We start from the raw sequence: 15,580 nt of genomic DNA, 5'->3' as shown, positions 1-15,580 counted from the left end.
TTTTGGGTCACTCAGCTCAGCTCTCTTATGCTTATGCTTAACAGAGCTGTGAAATCCACCAACTCATCCCTGAATCTTGCTTGTTAATCTGTCTCAGGATGAAAGAGAGAAGAGTCAGGAACTCCTGACTCTTCTGAACTCCTGATCTTTTGAAACTTTCAGTTTCCAATTTACCAGTTAAACATGTAAGCAAACCAGCTTAGCTGACTCTTAACAATCCCTTAGCAGAGCTGGAGGAAATGGCTAGCCAGGAATGCTCTGCTAGAGGCAGGAATAGCACCCAGTTTGTATTCTCTCTAAGTGTGAGTTTCTTATAGCTTGTAAGGATGCTGTTTTATGAGAATTCTTTCCACTTCCAGCTAGGTCTGTAATGTGTTTCTATTACAATAAAATAGCACAAAGGGGCAATACAAATCTTATAAGCGGGTCTTAAAGTTGAAACGCCTCGCAATATATCCAGCGAGTATTCAATTCATTTACAGTAAGTCAAACTGGAAGATGTAAAGAGAGATGCCTGACACTTTAATGCTTTCTTCTTGAGACATACAGCACTACGCAATCACCCATTTCATAAACAACATCTGGTGCAGCGATTTGGGATGTTGCAGTTGCTGTTGTTAAAAGGTACAGGCAGAGAGAAAGAAGAACCTCACTCCATCACAAATCTACAGACTACACAATCCTGTTATGGATATTTCCCACTTCTGACTCAGAGATCTGTCAGCAGCTTATTTTGTTCCAAATTTTATTGGATGAGGACACATATGGCTTCCGTTGGTTTCCATGGAAACAGGCTGCGAGCATCAATTGGTTTCCAAAAATGACTTGGTTCCTTTACCAATAGGAATAGTTGATTGTGAGAAACTGGCAATTTCTTAGAACAGACTTCCCCGAACTAATGTTCTCCAGATGTCCTGGATTACAATTCATATCATGGAGGATAAAGCTATCCATGGCTACTTGCCGCAATGGCTATGTTCCACCTCCACTGTCAGAGGCAGTATGCTTCTGGGAATCTCAAGTGGGGGAAATGTGGATGCACTCAGGTCCTGCTTTCGGGTTTCCCACAGGCAACTGGTTAGCCACTGTAAGTACAGGAAGCTGGACTAGACAGGTCATTGGCCTGATCCTCTTCTTACATTGATATGTAAGAAGAGGATCATTGGCCATGCTGGCTGGGGCTATAGACCAACAACATCTGAAGAGCACCAGGTTGGGAAAAGCTGTCTTAAATGGTGAAACCATATTTGTCATACATGGTACAGCCTCAGTTATCCAGATCTCTCATATCTTCTTACGAGACCCAGTGCCTGGATTCTGGCAGTGAGACTCAAAGGCTTACTCTCCCTGTGCATATAGCATCTTGCTAAAGAAAGGGTTGTTGCCCTGCTATCTCATACTCTTCAGCACCACTGCTGTGGGTGGCCAGCTACTAACCCAGTAGGGTTCATTCGATGAAAGGCATCAAAAGTACTATAAACAATGGCTTGGGCTACTCAGTCACAACAACTTATCACTCAGGCATTGGCTGAGCTGCTCTCAGACTGCCTCTCCCTGCTTGTCACAGTTCAGTTACTAGCTTGCCTTCAGGAATCATTTTACATTCCCAACAATTTCCTAGATTGCCTGTAATCCAGTCAACACTGCCTGTGTAAGCCCAGGACTTTCTCACTGCTGGCTTTGGAATGGAAAATAACCCAAAGCGCTCACAGATCACCGCATGCCATAATTGACATCAAATTATTCAGAGTTATGAAAACTCTTTTAGGCTGCAAAGAACTCAAAAAAAAAGTGTAACCAAAACGGAAAGACAAGCAACGAAATGGCAAATGGGACTTCATGTGTATGTGAAATGATGCACACTGAGACAAAAGATCCCAAATGAACAGGTAGTAGTGACTAGCTAGAAAAGTGCTCTTGTCAGTAAAAACAAACGTAGTGTACAGTATCAGTGAAAATGGCAAATTCTATGCTGCAAATCCTTAAGAAAGGGAGTGAAAATAAAAGGGCCTGCGGAAACAATAGCTCAATATCTACAAGCTGTAAAGGTTATATACAGCCTTTCAAATCAGAAGCAGTATGCCAATGAATATCAGTCACTGGGAAGCAATGGAGTATTGCCTTCAAGCTCTGTTCGCAGACTTCCAAAATATATTGGGTTGGCTACTATGGGAAGCAGGACACTGGGATAGCTACCTTTGGTCTGATCCAGCATACCTATTCTTACAATAGTGGGAACTTCATGAATGTGCAGGACTCTGCCCTTCTCTAGAAATCCATCTAGGTTCAAATAGGCAATGAAGATACACGTTAATTTCAATGCAGGCAGCAGATCCACATATACAAAAGAATTCAGTTGCAGATCTGTTAGTGTGACTAAATGAACAGAGGTGCCATTGCAGACTTATAGTGCAAGCATGTTTTATGAAGAGGAGTGAGGAAAGTGACAGCAGACCCCATTTGGGAATCCAAGAGTCATAGCCCCTGTTCTCCACATGTAACATAGAAGTGCACAAAGAGACAATTCATAGGTTATTTCTCCTCTGGCCATCCTGCTTATTTCTCATGCTGAATAAAGCAGTTGTCGTTAGCCTAGAGTTTATGGGAACTGAGCATGAGATCCTCTCTGATATAGACAATGAGTCAGTGAGAAAGGAATCACAGGCAGCACGGATGGTCTTGGGGACATCTGGTGGCATAATGTGAAAGAAGATGAAAAAGAATTATTCAAAAGCAGCCACTTCCTTACCTGTAAGGCTCTTGGTTACCACTTAGTTCTGTGCAGAGATTTGTGCTACTTTTTAATGGATTTGCTGGTTCACCTACCAAAACCTCAACTACCAAATCTCTGATCAGCTTATCAAGATAGTTGACTTTTGTTTAAACCCCACCATGCCAAGATGATAGTAAATATCCTTTATATTCACGTCAACACTTTTCACACTCCACTTCTAAAGTCGTGAGCTTTTATTTTTCCTATTTTCTTAAAATTTCAGGAACTGGTGTATTTCTAAGAATGACTTTGAGGAGGTGAAAATTAAAACGAATAAGCTCAACTGACTGACAGATTCCCCCCCCCCCAGTTAATCAGACAATCTGTGCCTACAATCTACCAAACATATCACACACTCAGAAACTCTAGTTTCCCTACAAGATCTGTCACAAAATATTACTTAATTGCACAAAGGAATGTCTTAACTGCAATATCAGTATATATTGTAGAAGAAACCAGATACCCTTGAACAGACTGGGGTGACAGCGGAGTGCTGTATTCTTAGCATCCTTGCAAGGTTCATGAATGAAAATATAAAATAACTTATTTCGTGTATTCTCTAATCTTTCAACAATGTGAGATAAAACATGTACATTTTCAGAAAAGGAAGAGCAGGGCTAACAAAAGTGCTTAACTTCTAACATTAAATATGGTAGGCAACGTCATGCCTACACAGCCATCAACTATGAAAATGCTAATCTCAGATATAGGTGAACTGGTCATGTCATATTTCACATGTACAATCATAAGGGACTGGAGATGTGCAAGCAAGACTCAGACACATGAAGGGACTGCAATTCCCAGATTATATATGAATAGCATTCTTAGTGCCTATGGTGGAATGATTCCTAAGGTAGTTGATTTGAAGATTGCAGCCTTCAGAACTTGGATTCTTCAGCGATTTCTGACAACATAAACCTGGATATTATACTGTTAAAAAATCATACTTCATGCCACGCTCTGAAAACTGGAGGCAGAAATTTCCATACATCCAAGACATATTATTTTCTTGCAATTCACAGTGTATTGCAAGATAACTGGTGGGGAGAAGGTGTGTGCTACTGATAAGCTATTATTACAGGTCCTTGCCCTAATTAAGTTATACAAATTGCTTAAAGCAGGCTTTCAGACAAAAGCAGTGGGTGCTATCTAACTAAGAACAAATTCTTTATATTACTTGTGCCTTTCCATGCAAACACACTTTGCATTTGTATTGCTTACAAACATTATATGACTTACTAATTCTATTTATACAAACTAAAAGTGCATGAGTGTACCATCGTTATTAAGCCATTATTAGAACCTGAACCTTGGCTACTGTGAACCTATATTCTTATTTGTGTACCACACAAATTGATCTGGCTGGTATGCTTCACCGTTACTTTTATATAGCCTATATTGCTATTAACTGAACATCCACTTCAATTTTAACAAAGTGCTATCTGTAACAAATGACTTGCTTATCTAAGCAGTCCAGCTGTAGCAATATAAAAAAGATTAAAGTTTTCTTACTCTGAGTGAAATTCCAGAGAAAATATTTGATTTTCAAACCATTAAATGATAAAAGTCTTTTGTTTCTAAAAGTGGGACTAGTTGTGTGCAACTCAACACATTTTCACATGTACTTATCACTGTGTGATCTAGATATATAGCACATTGTTTTCTTACCATAAATGTATGAAATGCCAACAAGTTCAAAAATGGCTATTATAACAAGAGAGTAGGATGCTGCATAGGTGTCCACAAGCTGCAACATGTACATTCCACCCTAAAAGTAAACAGGTAATTACTAACAGAAATGCCAAAAGATATTAGGAGATAATGCATGGCAACTCAACTGACTAAATATTTTCAGACAGGAAAATGTTTAGATTACTGCTGTTGCCATCATGTAGCCCACCCACTCTGGAAACACTCTCTGAATTCCATGAACTAAGAAATTCCATTCTATTTCAGTTCCATATGGAATCCGAGCCCACATGCAAAACCATTTTATGCATTCTGTCTCATACATTGGCAGATGCATGGTCCAATTCCTTCTTCCCACCTGATACATACTGGAATGCATTGCATCACAGAACAGATCTGTTCTCAATTAAGATGAAATTTTTAAAAATTAGGTGGCCTGTGGTATAAAAGGTAATATTCATGATAATAAGATACTGCAAGAATGCAGATATTACCTTTATGCCAAATCGTATTTTGTAATCTTGTTAAATCCCACACTATCACATGTCACACATAAAATTTCACTTTGATCCATGCATTTTGTTTGAAAACCTAATAATCCCATGGACTTCTTCCTACCAATTGTAGGAACAGACCTTGCTGCAGTAGGAGAAAACATGGGATAAAATGTGTACATATTATGGCAACACTTTTACCTGAGTGATCATAGGAAAGCCCATGATGAAAAAGGAAACACAGCATCCAAGAGTAAACAGAGGCTTGTGAGTACGTAAGTACTTTGGAAACTCATCTGAAACTGATGTCACTATCGTCTCAATAGTGGCAAACTAAGGAATATCAAAAAAGAACAAATAAGACAATAGTAATCATACACACAAAAACACATTTTGTTTAACATGGCATATGTAATATTGCTGCTAAAACCACTCTATCAAACAGAAACTGGTATGTAAGCTCTTTGAAGATCATCTAGTTGACTCTTCTACTCAGCAAAATGTAGATCCCTACACCAAGCTATTCCTGTAAGATTGCACACAATAATCTGCATTAACTGTGGGTGAAATAGCAAGCATGAATAAGAAGGTGCAAATGAGACAACGTGTCTGGCTGTTAACCAGAAGGTTGGTGGTTCGAGCCTAATCAGGGAGAGCTGTGGACAGGATTCCTGCATTGCAGGGGGTTAGACTAGATGACCGGTGGTGTCCCTTCCAACTCTACAGTTCTATGGTTCTATGCTGGCCTGCACAATCTAAATAATCTTTAAAACATACAAAACTACTCAGATAGCTCTGAGTGAAGGGTTGATCAGTTCAAATGATCCACTGGAGCAATTTTACTCATACATTTGTGGCAACGGAGATGCAAAACAGTGAAGCAACACACATTCCACATATGCCTTAAAATGGCAATACTTGATGATTGAATTGATTTCCAACAGAGACACCAGACCTCTTGAAGTATGCTGAAAAAGGTGCCTACTTCCAAGACCTACCCTGCCTTTCCAAATACACCCCAAGCAGTCTTGTTTCCAAACATCATCACTTCCTCCAGCCTCATCACCAACCCACAACTCTACAAAATTGGTTCTCCTTGACCCCTGGTGGCTCTGCATACTTGGAAACATCAGCCTCCTGCTAGGACAATAGTTTACTTCATGCCAATAGGCTTACCTGCCCCTGCTTTGCCTGACACAGCCAAGTTTGAGCCAACTGCCCTCTAGCCCACAAGTTTCCAAACACCATGTTTCCTTCCCTTCTCCTTCCATTTTGTACACCCCTCTTATTCCCCCTCTTTGAAGCAGATGTTCTTTCCTGCTCAACAGCCTAGACCTTCTCAATATGACTGGTATTGTTGAGAGACACCAGTAAGGAGGAGTAATACTAATTAAGTTTTCTAGGCTGTAAACCACGATCCTTACTTTTAAGTAAGCACCACAGAGAACACTTTTGACCAGAGGTGCATGAGACCAACCTTCTAAGGCTGCAGTCCTATGCATTTTTATCATTAATATTGGTGAGGCTTACTTCTGAGTAAGTATGCATGGAATCAGCTGCATGACACCTCTCTCCCCCTCCCTTGAAACAGAAGTCTTCTTTCCTCCTCAGCAGCCTAGATACTCTCAATATGAGTGGTATCATTGAGAGACACCAAGTAAGGATGGGTAAAACCAATACAGCATGTAGCAAGTAAGGATGGGTAAAACCAATACAACAGGGGGGGGGGGAATAATTAAAACCCTCAACAATTTTCAGGTGGTCCATGGAATGAAGGGGGTTTGGGAACCGCTGTCTAGCCGCTTCCATGAAGTGAAAACCTCAACTTTTGCTCAAGTTTGGTTGCAGTATGTGGGTCACTCTCTCTACAGGTCTGCCTGATTAACAGCTTTCTGTTTCTTCTTCGATCCCAAAGGCAACTTGAATGTGGTAATTAACTTCTGTATGGCTCCTGCTGTGACATATTTCATTGAGGTCAATTCTAGTACTGGGGTTTAACCTCAAAATCAGTTTTGGCTCTAATACTACACACACTTACCTGGGACTAAGTCCCTCTGAACTCAGTTGGATTTATTTCTGAGCAGACATGCATACAAGTGTACTGCCTGTATGTTTATTTTGCCTGAAAACCTTGGGTATGTGCTAGGCTCCTGCTTGTAACCAGTTACGTTAAAAATTAATCAAAGATGTACTATTTGGTCCTGTAACAGTCAATAGCAAGGTAGGTGAAAGAAGGCAAGTTTACCATGGTGTCCAAGCCAAGTGTTAGAAGCATCAAGAAGAAAATTATAGCCCAGAAAGGTGAAAGAGGAAGCCTGGTTAAAGCTTCAGGATATACTACAAAGGCAATTCCAGGACCTAGAACACAAGAAACTAATATTTATCTGTTGATTGATAATAATAAAAATTATTATGAAATACATCCACTGTCCCTCATTAATCCTACTGGTTTTAATTGCGGCACAAACACAATTCCTTTTTCAGTGAAAAGCCTTCTTCATTGCCACTTTGTGTTTTATTTACAGTAGACAGATTCCCCTTCCCCATCAGTTATTTTTTGCACTACATTGTAATGCAGTAGGGCTGGTATAATTCAGCAGCAAGAGGGTTAATTTAAATAGGTACTTCACAAAATGTTTGGGAACTATGACAAGCATTAAAAGAATTGTTGGTTGAAGATTATTTTTATTTCTGTGATGTGATGCAAGCAACTCTTTTTAAAACCTGCTGCTAACTGCCAGCTTTTCTGGGCAAGAAGGCTTAGGGGACCTTATATATTCATAAGCATGCTCTTTCATCTCTTGATTAAAGATTTCTTCTTGACTACTATAGATAAGGCGTCTGTTTGCACTAGCTTCTTACATGTGGAAAGTAAATTAAGGAATCAAAATAATGAGTTTCTAAAATTCATCATGCCCTCTGGGAAAATTTAATTGCAGAAAATGAAATTTCAGATCCCCCTTGATTTGGACCCCCTAAATTAATGTCAGGCAAGAGTTATAGCCACTAAGAGTTGGGCACACATGAGAACAACTGCTGAGTTTCAGAAGTAGAACTTGCTTCCAGATGAGGTCAGACAGGTCCCCTCCCTGTACTTACTGAATCCTTTTTATTCCAGCAGACTTTAATTAGGATTCAATTAAAGTTATAAAGGATTTTATAACTTTAACTCATTTTTAGTATTATTGTATTGGGTCTTTTCTACACTACTTAGAGACAACTGTGATTAAGAAGTATAGTATACAAATTGTTTAAGTAAATACAAGGCTCTCCAGTCTTGTTGGGCCCTGGATTCCATCAGTCTCAGCCAGCATGGCCAACAATCAGGGTGGTAGGAGTGCCAACACAGCATCTGGAGGGCTACAAGTTCCCCAGTCCTGTTTTAAGGGGAGTGTAACCCCATCCTTAACAAGCTGATACTCTGTCCCTGGACAGGTAAGCCTTTGACTAATAGCACCTCATCTGGATTTAAGTTTAGTTTCCTTACCCTCATCTAGCTCATCACTGGCCCCAGAGCCCAATTCAGAACCTCTGTGGCTAGATAGGAAACCTCTGGCCTGTGGGCTAGATGTGGCCCTTGGAGAATTTCCATATGGCCCTTCAGGACACGTTCTCCTTGGCCCACACCTGCAGTTTACATCTGAAAATAACCTCATGTTGAGAGCTTTTTTCACTCATGCAAATTGTATGCCCAGTCCAGAATGGGATCACAGAGGGGAGCAAATTATTAAAACCGTCCTACCTCCTAGGTCAGGGTCTTGATCCAGACTGGGGATTTGCATTGCAGAAAAATCTCCTAGTTACTCCAATAGGAGTTATTTTCCCCAATATACAAATGGGGGCACAGCAAACCCAATCAAGACTGGGAGCCTGTGGTAGTGCCCCCACCCCAGTATTCTGAATAATGTACACTTGCAGGCTGACTTGCAAACCGGGGGGGGGGGGCACCATTACACCATGCTATACCATTCATAAATTGAAACAAACTCTCATACCTTGGTCAGCAACATCTTCAATGTCTACTTTGAGCTCATTTGCCATGAAACCAATAACGGAGAAGATGACAAAGCCTGCAAATATACTTGTGGCACTGTTGGTACAAGTTACTATCAAGGTGTCCCTGAAGAAAGAAAAAGATGAAAGAAAATATGCACAGTAGAAGTGACAGTGGATACATAGATAATAATTTATCCTTTGTGGAACACCAACTCTTAGTAGACACAATACAAAAAATAATAATACATACAGTGGTGCCGTGCAAGACGAATGCCTCGCAAGACGAAAAACTCGCTAGACGAAAGGGTTTTTCGGTTTTTGCGTCGCTTCGCAAGACGAATTTCCCTATGGGTGTGCCTCGCAAGACGAAAACGTCTTGCGACTTTGTTTCCTTTGTCTTAAAACCGTTAAAACCAAGGGTGCTTTGCTTGAACAGCTGCAGTTGCGACTTGACTTTGAGGAGCAACTGTTAGCACGCGGTTTGGTAGCCTTTTCTCAGACTTTGCTCATTTTTGAAGCTTTTCCAAAACTTTTCCAGAACTTCTTTTGCATCCATTTGGTAAGTTAAACTTTTAAAACTTTTTTGGGGGGGTTTTGGATTTTGGGTTGCGGTGTTTGGGATTCAAGGACTTGGTGTTGGGGGGGGTTTAAGAGAATCTGGGAACTTGTGGGTTTTTTTGAATTTTTTTGATTTTTTGTGACCATTGGGCCATGTGGTTGTTTTTTTAAAATTTTCTGAGTTTGAATTTCTGTGTGCTGGGTGGCTGGGGGAACAGTTGGTGGGGTTTCTGCAGCAATCTGGGAGCTTGTGGGGGATTTCTTTGAATTTTTTTGATTTTCTGTGACCATTGGGCCATGTGGTTGTTTTTTTGAAAATTTTTGTGGGTTTGAATTTTGAAATGCTCTTTACAGTATGTGTGACTTTAAAGAGCACTTAATAAACTCTTGTTGTACCAAATTTGGCTTTGTTTGGACTTTTTTTGACCATAGGAACGCATTAATTGATTTCCAATGCATTCCTATGGGATTTCGTGCTTCGCAAGACAAAAAATTCGCTAGACGAAAAAACTCGCAGAACTGTATTTTAAGTGAAACAACAACATCCAAAAGCTTACTACTGATAAAAAGACATTCTACTATGAAAATAAAAACTTACAAAGTGGTTAGCGGCAATAATTAACTGATTCCACCACAAAAATATGATATTTCAAAAACTATGGGAAATGATAACTGTGATCCCACCACACTCTAAAATACCTATTGGTTGAACAAATTGAGTTGCTCTTCCTCTCACACATACATATTCTTAGGATGGCAAACTTCATGTCATCTTTTTGAAGGAGAGATAATACAGGGTGATTCATAATGAAGTATACAGTTTCCAGATGATGTAAGACAGTAACAGGCGACGACACGGACCACAATTGCAAACCGTGAGGTAGATGTACTCATAAAGTTTGTGTTCTGCTACTGAGGGAAATGACGTAGGCAATAGCAAGCGTGTCATGTGACTAGCCAGGCAAAATGACTGCGTCTGCAGTAGAGAAGGTGTTTTGTGTTCTTGAATTGAGCAAAACGGAATCTGTAACTGTTGAGTGACGACATTTTCTCCAAGCAGAAAATGTACCTACAATTGGCATGAAAAATTTGAAACTTTATCTGTGGGGGTACGTAAAGGACAAGGTATTCACCCCTCCCCTTCCTGTTTGATTTAGCGGAGCTGAAACAGCGTATCACAGCCACTACCACTGCACTTAATTCAGATATCTTAACTCGCATTTGAGCAGAAATGGATTACCAGTTCGATGTGTGTTGTGTGACAAAGGGTGCACACATAGAACATCTGTGACTGTTTCTGAAAAAAACTTTAAACATTCCCCTACAATTCTGTTACAGGTAACATAAGATATATTACATTCTTCATCTTCTTCTTTATAGTGCGTTGAAACTGTATACTTCATTATGAATCACCCTGTATTATTATCATATCAGACCAAGATCATATTTCAGCATTTGGGCACATATGCTTAAATGTGTGGCTTATATGTGGGTGGAACAGTGTAGTGTAATAACTATTTTTGAATGTTTGAGGCCCAGGTTTGAAGGCGTAGTTGAATAGCTATCAACCTCCCTGACAGTTTTGATGAAGTCACTGTCTGTTTCATAAGCTAGATTGAAAAACAAAGTGTTCCTCTGAGCAGGAAGAGTGAAAGACAAACAAGGTAATAAAAGTTGCAAGAAATATGGCATGTTTATACAGTTTGCACACTGTTTTAGGAATGAGGAAAATCAGTACTTTTTTCTAAAAAAAAAATAATGTTTAGGGATACTCTCATTTTCCTACTTATATTGAAATACTGCCCCTCAATGAGGCTAAACTTAGATTCACAAAATATTTAGGGGTATGCGTACCCCTGCGTCCCCCCCAGAAAAAAAGCACTGGGGAAAATATATCTGGAAAGAATTTTACATTAGAACAAGACAGTGAGCTATCCTGGAATAACCACTAAGCAACCAAAGTTATACTGTTATGTACCCAGTGGTCTGTGTTGCCTGAGCTTGAGTCTGAACTAAGGATTCTGAGCCCCTGTGTTCTGATTTGATACATGATATCCAATCACAGAACACTTCAGGATTTGGGCCTCTGCCATTGGCCCTTAAACTCTGAGTTATGACTCGCAGCTTGGAAGTTTAGACAGCCAATCACGTTGGGAGTGGCCCAGGCCTTCAGAAATGTATATAAGCAGTTTCTTTGCCCCTGTTTGTTTAGTTCTGTTAGTCCAATAAAGGTTATTGCTGCTATCACTGTGTCTTGCATCCTGAGAACCCATCTACACTTCACTTTTAAGTCCTTGGCCCTTCTTTTAAGGCTAACGCTTGCTGTTTATGAGAGATTGACACTTAGAAAAACATTTACTTATACTGACTAATGAGCAAAGTCAATGTTCTAGTGCCCCTTACAAAATTTAGGGTAGTAGATTTCTTCCCTTCCCTTTCACTATTGCAATGAATATTTCCAGGGAACTTGGGGCCAATTTATATTGCTGCCATGTGTTCAATAGCCTCATCAGTGTTGATACAGAGAGGGCTGGAGGAATTGCTCCATGGATGCCTGCAGCAACCGGAGATGAAAGGTGCTACAGGCACTTGTAAGCTTTGGACATGGGAAAGCTCGTTTTCAGGCAGATATATGCATACTTCAATAAATTCATAGCTCAAAAATATAAATGGAGTGATTTCTTCCAAAATAATATCAAATAGTTTTCAGTTTCAATGTCATTTGTTTATCAGATGATGAAAAGAAATCTAGAAACCTGCCATAAAAAGCACCCTGCAGTTCCTGCAGACCTCTAAGGAAGACTTCCCTTAAGTAATCATTTTTTCCTTCTTGCTGAGACTTGATAATGCTAACTATAGAAACAGATTGCTGTGTTCTAACTTTGTTCTAAAGGAAACTTTCCCCCCCCCTGGCTCTGGATCAGCATCAGACGGAAATACGGCTCACTAAGAAAGCTTATCACTCTCACAGAATTTTAAGCTGGGGTATGTGCTGTAGCAGATTGTTACAAATCCAAGATAATTTTTCACTCTGCACTGAAATGCACTGAAGGGGGAAATGTTTAAAATAAAATTTAGCTGTACTGAGGTAAATTGTGACATAAAAGCTACTCTACAGCTCTCCTTCTCCTTTTACTTCAAGATGTTTACTTCACAAACAGGGATAATGGGGGTTGGAGGCTTTCTTTTCCACTAATGTCTCTATTTCTGGGGGCCTTAATGTGGCACCTTTGGACACAATTGCATCCGCAGAGACTTACCAGGTTGCCCATCAAGCTCTTTAGCCTCCCCCCCCCCCCGCTGGACCAATTATAAATTATAATGGCCACACAGTCCAAGTTTCTCTTCACTCTCTCCCATGTTGTCTATGGAGGCCCTGCTACCATTTTGATTAGTTAGCACACTTGGAAAAAAGGAGAGAAAATAGCTCGCTGCTGGTGGCATTCAATTACAACTGTTGACTCTCCCTTTCTCTGCAGGTAGCATCCAATTAGAAGAGGGAGAATGGTTCTAATAGGATGCTACCTGCAGGGGGGCTTTTTGACTCTAAGGAAAAGAGACAGCAAGAAGGTGGGAGTTTTCCTATAGCTGAGTGCAAAAAGGAATCATAGGTGCTGAGAGAAGACTAAAAAAAAACAGAGCACCAGGGGTTGGAGGGGGGAGGTGTCCATGTGCATATAGGTGATCAGGACACATGAAGAAAAACATATGGGGTAAGGGTAAAGTGAGAGAGAGAGAGAGAGAGAGAGAGAGAGAGAGAGAAATCTTGACTTCTCTGAAATTGGTGGTTTGCCTTGTGTAAAAAGTGTGTTAGAGAGTAGAAAACTGTGGGTGAAAGTGGACAATTCTGTATTTGGGGGCTCAGACTATGCATCTGTACTCATTTTCATGGGCACGTTACTTGATCTCAAGTTCATTAGTTTGACATCTGTGGAATGGGTGTTTTCTGACTTCTCACACCCACCACAGCAGCTATTTTGTGAGTGGGCGTACCTTTGTGGCAGCCATTTTTATCATGTCAAATACATTCTCAATATTCCAAAAGTGCCTATGGGCCCAAAAAGGTTGCAGTCCATAGTTTATCAATCATTGTCAAGTTCATACACAACACTAGCAATGCATTCACTGGGCCTAAAACATGGCACATAAAGATGATTTCGTTAGTGTCCTTTAGGTCTCTTCTAGTATACAGCAACACATTTCTGTTTCTGATACTGCTAATGCTCTGGGCCTTCCAAAATCAATGGATAATTGTAATACATTTACCTAATTCTAGGCACCAGTGCACACCCTCCAACATTTCTCTGATGAAATAGGGATGTCCCATTCCATGATGAGAATTTTACTATTTATACCCCACACATCTTACTGGGTATATGCAGCTTCCACCATATATAAAAACATACTAAAACATTTTTTAAAAACCTACCCTATACAGGATTGCCTCCAGATGGCTGAGGGGTCGGATAACTCCATACCCTCTAACATTTCCCCATTGAAAATAGGGACATCCTGGGAAAAGGTGGGACATTCTGGGATCAAATCAGAAACTAGGATAGCTTCTCTAAATCAGGGACATCCCTGGAAAATAGGAACACTTGGAAGGACTGCCAGTGACTTTCCAGAAGGGGGAGAAGAGAAAAAATGTTTCACGTTCAGCTCTAGGTCAGGATTGGGGAGTCTGTGTCCCTTTATATGTTGTTGAACTATAACTCCCAAAATCCCTGACTGCTGACCATACTGATTGGGGGTGATGAGAGTCACAAGGACAGCCACAGATTCCTACTACCAGCTATAGGTCTTCAGCATCATGATACTGGTAGGTAGATTGAAAGTGATGACTGCCAATTCATATGAAAGCAGGTAAGTGGAGACTGTTTATAATGTAGCATGAGCCTTCCCAACAGCCATGCTTTCCCTCTTGAGATGGCTTCTCCCTGGCAGGGGTTACTTCTTGTCTGGGAACCCCATGTTCAGGGGGGATGTCTGCAGCAGAGCAATTTTATGGGGAAACAAAGGCAGAGGAATAGCTTGGCTCTCTTCTCGCACCCACACATGCTGCACAACCTGGCTCTTACACACAGGTCACCTGCTATGACATCAAGTTCCATCCTTAGACATCAGAAGGATTTATCTGGCAAGGGTTCTAGTAAGTGTAAAAAGCAAGAAGTGTGTGCAAATGTCTAGTTAAATAAAACATAGGCTCAGGATCAAAATAGAGACAGGGTGGACCCAAGACATAATGCACTATGGTTTCCCTACACAATATGTCCCAGTCATATTGTGGACTGTGTGCATGGCTGATACTCTTCACTCAGATTCTCTTCAATATGGGTTTGGTATTTTTTTATATATAGAAATGAGAGCATTCAGTATAGATAAATTGGTCTGCTTAGATTAGGGAGACTTGAGATGCCTCAGACGAGTCACTGTCTCTCTGCCCAACCTCCCCCACAGGCTTGTTATAAAATGAAATAGGATACCCCCCATATATGTACTCTGGAGCTTCACACCAGTGAGACTTAAACTAGTTGATGCTTAAATTAACCTACAATGAATCCTTCAGCCTGGAATATATCATTGTCTGCATGCTAGTCTTGCATTGAGAGCAGTGGCAAAAACAGGCACAAGAGATGCTAAAATGTCATTTGGGGGCTGTAATCCTAAATTCACTTACTGATAAGTAAATGAACTCAATCAGGTTTTCTCTGGTGTTGATATGCATAGGAATGCACGGCTGTATCATGAGTGGAAATAGCAGAGCCTCAAATTTAGAAGGCTCAAAGATTTAGATTTTGCTGGCAATAAAACTCTCAGTGATTATTTCATCAACATGCAAGCGGCAGCCAAGATACCATTGATCATGACTCCCCAAAAAACAGAAAAGAAAATGGTTCTAACAGTCATTAGAAAGCAAATCTAATGAGACTTCAAGAACTCTTAAGTACAGCATTAATTACTTACTCCCCAGGGAAGCTCATACAGCCATTGCAGTTTTCAAGAAAATCATAGCATTTTGGAGTGGGTGGGTTTTAAATTGCTGCGTTGGCTGCTGGTCAAAATTGTTTTT

The 15,580-nt window shown here is 40.4% G+C and overlaps 1 protein-coding gene across 1 annotated transcript in view; it reads right to left on the bottom strand.

Moving 5' to 3' along the window:
- SLC6A5 (solute carrier family 6 member 5) overlaps window positions 1-15,580 on the bottom strand; it is an 86,513-nt gene that overhangs the window by 25,485 nt on the left and 45,448 nt on the right. The window contains exons 10-13 of the mRNA XM_083750206.1: window positions 8,952-9,076; window positions 7,202-7,314; window positions 5,158-5,289; window positions 4,442-4,541 (exon numbers count right to left, since the gene is read on the bottom strand). Coding sequence (XP_083606332.1) covers window positions 4,442-4,541; window positions 5,158-5,289; window positions 7,202-7,314; window positions 8,952-9,076 — 470 coding nt within the window. The remainder of the gene's footprint in view (window positions 1-4,441; window positions 4,542-5,157; window positions 5,290-7,201; window positions 7,315-8,951; window positions 9,077-15,580) is intronic.

Source organism: Podarcis gaigeae (assembly GCF_964106915.1).
Source record: "Podarcis gaigeae genome assembly, chromosome: 1".
Classification (NCBI taxonomy): domain Eukaryota; kingdom Metazoa; phylum Chordata; class Lepidosauria; order Squamata; family Lacertidae; genus Podarcis; species Podarcis gaigeae.
This window is presented reverse-complemented; position numbering and strand designations above follow the sequence as displayed.